General features: G+C 43.9%; 1 protein-coding gene across 1 annotated transcript in view; it reads right to left on the reverse strand.

The window, feature by feature from the left end:
- Arhgap28 (Rho GTPase activating protein 28) overlaps positions 1 to 6,357 on the reverse strand; it is a 155,983-nt gene extending 149,626 nt beyond the window's left edge. Inside the window, exon 1 of the mRNA XM_021149846.2 lies at positions 6,138 to 6,357. Within this exon, the coding sequence (XP_021005505.1) occupies positions 6,138 to 6,253 (116 nt within the window). The 5' untranslated portion in view covers positions 6,254 to 6,357. The remainder of the gene's footprint in view (positions 1 to 6,137) is intronic.
- Between the last annotated feature and the right edge of the window lie 921 nt (positions 6,358 to 7,278).

Consider the following 7,278-nt stretch of genomic DNA (forward strand, 5'->3'; position numbering starts at 1 on the left):
TGCGGGGAATAGCTAGCAAATGTTCACTCCCATTCTCCAGGTTGTCTGTCCACTCTGATATCTGTCCCTTCTTGAATGCAGAAGCTTTGACATTGCATGTAATACACTTGTCGAATCCCTGTGGCCATTTTCTGTGCTGTTGGGGGCCTTGCATAAACTCTCCCCTGATGGGCCTCCTCTGTGTGCTCTGGTAACAAGTCCAGCGCTCTTAGTTGGCATCAAGGTTTTGAATCCTGTCTGAATACATTTTTGTGCAGTGAGAGATATGGATCTAATTTCGCTCTTTGGCATGTGGAAAAACTATGAAGAATAATCACTTCAGCCTGGTGTGTGTATGTGGGGGGCGGGGGGGTCCATGCCTATAATTCTAGCACTTGGCAAAGTTTCAAAACTAGTCCAGGCTATACAGGGTGTTCCAGGCTACCCGAAGCTGTGAAGAAAAACACTGTCTTGAGGAATAATCATTATTAACATTATCATTATTTAAATTATAGGAGAAATGAAACATACAAATATAGGTTACTCTTTAGTAGTTTATGCATCTTAGTAGGCATTCACTCAATGGTTGTATCTTATGTCATTCAGCATTACTTACTTGTTTTTACTTTGTGTGTGTGTGTCTTTGTATGTGTTTGTTTGTGTGCACGTGGGCATGAGCATGTACACACTCATGTCCCACTGCATGCATACAGAGGTCAGATGACAACCTGCAGGAGTCATTTCTGTCCTTTCATCATAAGGCTCCTGGGGACTGAATCCAGTCATCAGCCTTGGCAGCGAGCACCTTTGCCCTCTGAGCCATCTTTCTGGCCCTCATTTTGGTTGTTTGTATGGTTGGTTGGTTGGATTTTTTTGTTTGTTTGTTTCTATCTGTTTGGTTGTTTGGTTTGGGTTTTTGTTTTGTTTTGTTTTGTTTGAACAATCAAGAAAAGATTCATTCTCACACTACTTAAGGATGTGATTAACTTGGTATTTTCATATAAAGAGATTTAAAAATGAATTCAACTTTTTAAATGGGCAGAATTTAATAGCCAACCTTCCTTCTAAGAAATATTCCTTTGTCCCTAACATCTGCCTTTGATTCCCAGCTGGAGCCGATAGCTGGAGACTGTATGGATGGGAAATAAGAACGTGGCAATTACTCCAAAAGTCATGTGCTTGGCTTGACGAGAGTAAAAAGAAAATTTGATTATACATAAATTGGGATGTTTACTTGGGTTAAAATACATCTGCAGACATCCAGGTAACATCTCACGAAAGGAGACATCCAGGTAACATCTCACGAAAGGTCCACCAGGTGTCTAGACACTTTTAAGAAATAAAGGATGAGGTTTGATACCTACAGTCTCTCACAGAACATTTCATCTAGCATCTCTGTGATTTTTTTTTCCTCTTAAAGATTCAGTAAAAAGTCCCCTCCAAAATAAATAAATAAATAAATAAAATAAAGGAACTTGAAAAATTAGGAAATTTTTCCTAATATCCTCATGAAGCCAAGCAAGGCAAAGCTAAACCATTTCATTACATGACCACTGATGCCCACTCATATCGGGTTCAGTTTGAAGAAGCGATGCACATAAAAGTCATAAGTTTAGAAAGAATGATAAGTGTATCATTTCATGAAACATAAATTAAGTCAAATCCAGATGAAACAAGGAAAAAAAAATCCCAGTAGTAATTTTTGCTTCTGTGATCCATAGATAGATGCTAAAATCAGTACATGATAGTTTGGGGAAAAAAGATATTTGTATAAAATATTTCCAGGAGAATGAAGACTCATTGCAAAGGGGAAAATGATGACTTTGTGGTATGGGAGCCAAGCAATGCCACCTCAGCCAGGTGACCAACATCAACGTCATTAGGACATTCTAGTGTCATGGACCCAGGTGACCAACATCAACATCATTAGGACATCGTTAGTGTCATGGACCTGACAGGATGGTCCATTGTCACTTCCTCAGAACTTTCTCATGCTCTCACTGAATTCAAAAGAAGAACACATTGGGCTAACTCACTAAAAGTGACTTCCTATAAAATCACCAATAAGCTCGTAACAACTGCCAGGATCATAAAAGACAGATTACCACAGCTGAGGGGAGCCTTGGGGGGACGGAGTTGAGATCACTGTGGGATCTTGGATTCAACTTTATGACCAGAAAATTAATTCTAGCAAGGAAACTAGTGAAATAAGAATATCATCTGTGGTTTAGTTAACTGTCGTAGGCCTTGGTCATTTTCTTCAGTTTGGACCATTGCAAGGCTGGTTTTGCAACACGCTAACATTTTAAGGAATCTGGGTGAAGGTGAGTAGTGGGCCAGCTGCAGAAGAGAGCCCATGGGAAATCCTGGCTCAAGCAGGATGTAACTGTACATCATGCAAATTAGAAGTTGAGCGGGGAAGAGGAACTTTCAGGTCACTCTAAACTTGCCGAGTATTTGTATTTACGTTGGCGAGTAAGGATCAGGGAGAAGTGAGTAGGTTAAAAGTGGATAGAGCAACCGGCCAAATGTTTAGCCTAATGAGAGGATCAAAGGAAATACACCAGATGTTTAGCCCCAGTTCTACAGATGGAGGCACCTCTACTCAGCAGGGAGTTCATGAAGGAAACCAGAGACCTCAGCTCTGCTTTCAACCACAACATAAAAAGTGGCCTATAAATACCTACCCTCATCTAAGAATTCCATTTCCATTACTGCTTCCGAGCCTTCTAGAACGAGCAGCCCACCATCCCCTGGAGTTGGCTGCCCTTTGTTATAAGCATAAGTGCATATGGGCTCAGCCTCCATTGGCTTATGAGGAAAAGATGTTTGTCTCCTATTCTGGTTTTATTTTTCTCAGGAAATAATCACCCACCTACTTACACACTTACACATACACACACACACACATGTCCACATCGTTACTTCATATAACCAAGGAAATCCTTGAAAATAGAGTCAAGGAGCCCTAATGGCAGTGATCACAGAAAACAACCAAGAATTCTGAAGGGAACACAGAAGGATTCAAAGGGAAAGCCAGTGTTATTTCAAGTGCCCCGAACATCCCAGACAAAGGCCAAGAAACAGGAACTTGTTTTATTCACCAGCACATTGTTTGCTCTCTGTGTCCTGACCCTCTTAGAAGGAAACAACGGATAGCCCATATAATAAATACCACAAACTGCTTAACTACATTAAATATTGATATTTTTTGTTATTGAAATCTGGAGAAGACATATTGCTTGCCAACCTGAATGCAAGGTCTTTTAGGTACCCAGAATTCTCACTAAAGTGCAGGTACTACTGAGATTGGAGGTAGTTTGATTTATGTTATGCCATATGTAGCGGTAATTCATCCATCCATCCATCCATCCATCCAAAAAGATAAGAACAAGCGATTCCCTGAACTCTTCCAAAGTCTGACATGGGAGCTATAAAACTCAGATATTTAAATGGATCCCATTAAATGGAGCCCCCCACTTCTCTCATAAGGAACCAAGAACCAAGAACACCCACTTCACACCAAGGACATCACCCGCATTTGCACTATCTCTTTCGAGTTGGTCGGTGCTCCAGGCAGCTCAAGTCACCTGCTTGAAACAGGGTGGTCATTAATGCAGGCGACAGACAGTCAAGGTCTGACAATCTTTCCCCAAGCCTGGCCTGACACGCATATTTTGCTGCTTATTTACTTTAACAAAATTAAATAAGCAAATGACAGGCCCCAAAGAGATTTAATCGGACGGCTGACTTCACTGCGGAGAAGCAGCAGAAAGAGGGTGGCAAACAGAGGCTCCCAAGGCCAGCACAGTGAGCAGCACTTACTCTTCCTCAGCTTCCGATAGTGTTGGCAGGCAGCAATATGGACCCCAGCTGCTGTGCCCCCCGATTCTTAACTGGAAGTTGGAAATCCAGTTATACCTGAACTTTCTTATACTAGAAATTGTGTCACTTCATTCTTTCCAAAGGTTCTATTGTTTCATCCTTTTGCTGACAATTCTGTTGGTCTGCCCTCACTTTCATGGCAGGAAGAACATCTCATTTATCTTTGTGTTTCCCAGGGCTTGATGGGTTACTAACACACAGTCTGTGCAGGCAGGCTGGATTTGGCTCTTAAAAATCCTGCCATTTTATCTTGGCCAGTTTATAAATCTTTAGTTAGGAACCCACTAATTTCCTCAAGAAATATTTATTAGGTTATTACATTATACCAGATACTTCTCTGGTATTTGGATATAATGGTGGGAGATATGTTTTGGTGGAGAAAAAAATAAGACCCCAAACTCAAAACAACTAGGTACACTAGGGGCCTGAGGAGGAAGGAGGAAGGTTTAGCTTTCATTTCCGTCTGTACTGGCAAGTGCTAATGAATGACATCTTTGGGAAGTCAGAGCCCACTTTCCCAGAGCCAGACTGCTCACTGTGCCACCAGTAGGCTCCAAATACATTCGCAAGTTTAAAGAACGCATGTTCCTGAATGAGAGGGGTGCTTTCTTCCAAAGCAGAACAATACCTTCTTGCTTCTTGGCTTGAAGGGAAGAATTGATCAGTAGCTAGTAAGTCAAAGGCTAATAACTGGGCCTGATAACTTCTGTTATCAGACACATGATGGATGATGTAGTATCCTCTGGCTCCTACTAAACACAGGAACCTCTATTTTCAGTGCTTCTACTGAGGGCCAGGGAGTTAAGCTATCCTCCCATAATTCTGCTGTTGGCGGGGGAGGGGGCTGGAAGGGGGGCTGCACACTCCCATCCCCTGCCTCAGAGGAGGGAGCAACTGAGGGTCCTCTGGAGTACAAGGCAATCGGCAACATTATAAACTTAGACCCAACTGGTTTATGGTAAAGGACTGACTATGATATCAGTCAGCTCTCCCACTCTCACACATTACCATTCTACAAGACCACATGCTGAGCTAATAAAAAAAAATCTCCCTCCAATTTGCTTTCAGCTATCTGGCTGATGCCCACAGACAGCTGCTAGGGCTTAAGCTACACCCAAGCCACTTAAGAATGTAGAAAACTGGCCCCTGCCTTGCATCCAATCCCATCTATTTAGTCATAATGGTCCAAGATGGTACTTCTAAAAGAATTACACACTCAATACAAAGAAGAGTTTGTATCTTCAAGCTGAGTCAAAATGATGTGCATGACTCCGACTGCCGGAGAAAACTGGTACATCTCTCACTGTCTGTTTTAAAATGAGATTTGACTCAACCTGCTCTCTCTCTGGAAGAAACAATAATTTCTTTGTTAGCGAAGACCAGTATAGTTCCTAAGCCAGTGCGATTGGTTCATCTCATGGATACCGTCCAAAGCATATTCTGTGACATAGTCACAAATCAATTAAATTGGGAAACAGCAGTAATTATAATCACATAAAGTTAAGAGTGTGAGGAAAAACAAGTAATTGAAAATAACAGTGATGTAAGATACCATTAGGAGATGATATCAAAACACGCATTAGCGTAGGCTTCAAAATAAATAAGTAAAAACATCCACTGATATAGTCGTAGAGAATAGCAAAGGAACTTCCCCTAAACACGCCAGACAGCAAACCATCTCACATTTGGAATATTTTTGAACCATCCGTCTTTGGCGGAACAGATGGACATGCCAGAGCAATGTTCTCCAGATCCCCGGCTTACTAAATGCACATGGTCACCCAAAGAAATAAACAGGAATTGCGTTGGTTGCATACAATCGGCACCGGCACTCATCAAATAATGACATCACTGTATTTAAACAATTGAGGGTATTTACAGTAGAAGTGAAATTGTTATGTCAGTGAAGGTTTCCTTTTGAGAAAAACTTTAGCTTCAAATAGTTAATCTGAGTGTCTGCGAGAACTTTTTTTCTTTTCAACCGACTTGTGTTTGGGTTTTTGGTAATATTTTAAAATTTCTCCAGTACATGGTGAGAGTCTCCCACAGAAATGGTATGTTTATCTAACTCTTCATAAAGTTGCGTCAAGACAAGTACCCCGCTAGGCTCAGCCAGCCACACACAGACTTTTCGCCCAGGCTGTTTCTCATCTCCAATCAGGATCATACAAAGAGCAGTCTCAGTTATCAACTCCATAAAAACTTGCCTAAGCGCTGCCCCCTCCCCGCCCCGCCCGACGCGCGCGCGCGCGGCCCGCGGTGCCGCTCCGTACCTGCTGAGCGGATGGCTGGCCCGGGACGCGCAGCGTGGCTCAGCGCCCTGCGGTTGCGAGCGCGCGTGCGAGTGGTAGGCGGTCAGCACCACACCGCCCGAGTCCTCCACCTCCATCCTCAGCGGCGCATGTCCCCGCGCTAACCCAGAACAAAGACGGAGACCAACGTGGACCGGCTCCGGGAGCGGGTCAGCGGCCCTGAGCGTCCGGCGCCCCAAGGCTCTGCGACTAGGACGGCCCCGCCCGCCCAAGGGCCACGCCCACAGAGTACAGCGGCAGATTAGCATACAACGCGGGCCACGCCCACAAAACAAGGCGCACCGATTAGCATAACTAAGAGCCACGCCCACAGAGTACAACAGACAGATTAGTGAAATAAACCGAGGGCACGCCCACAGAGTACACCGGGCCGATTAACATACACTGAGGGCCACGCCCACGGATCCCTGCTTCTAGGAAACTGGAAACCTGCCTGGAGCTTGCGGCTCCAGCCAGCAGCTCTAGTAAAGTTTGTGTTTTTCTTCCTTTGTTTCTCCTTTCCTCTTCTCAACCTCCTCCTCGCCCTCTTCAGACGGGAGGCTTATCCCATGGCTAGGAACATTTCCTGCCTGGCAGTCAGAAGTGAGACAGACACCATGCCTTAGGCAAGGGGAGAAAGGCTAGGTCTGGAATGGGTGCTCTGGGGAAGAAAGGGAGAAAAATGTGACACTCTCATTTAAATATGACACTCTCATCTGAATCGGAAATTGAAGAGCTGAATGGCACTGACGTTTGCTAGTCTAAGTGACAGCGAATTCGATTTCCCTTCTGCCCAAGCCATTCCCACTGCACGTGCAAGCCTGAGCTTCCTTCCCATACCCTCAAGACTGCAACAGCCAGACTCTTACCTCATTCCTAACATCCCTTTCCTCCACCCAGTTGTGGTCCCTGACAGATACTGTTTCCAGACTGTCTGAAAAGTACTCCTGATTGCCACGGGCTCCATGAATGTTATTTTCAGGGGGCTTTTTAAGGGAGAAGATTATAAACACACATGCACACACATACACACACACACACACACACACACACACACACACACTGTATATAACATACCCAAAAGTGCAATATAGTCTTTCTCCTGGTTGTGTTTCTGGTTGGA

The sequence above is a fragment of the Mus caroli genome, chromosome 17 (assembly GCF_900094665.2).
Source record: "Mus caroli chromosome 17, CAROLI_EIJ_v1.1, whole genome shotgun sequence".
In the NCBI taxonomy this organism is placed as follows: Eukaryota; Metazoa; Chordata; class Mammalia; order Rodentia; family Muridae; genus Mus; species Mus caroli.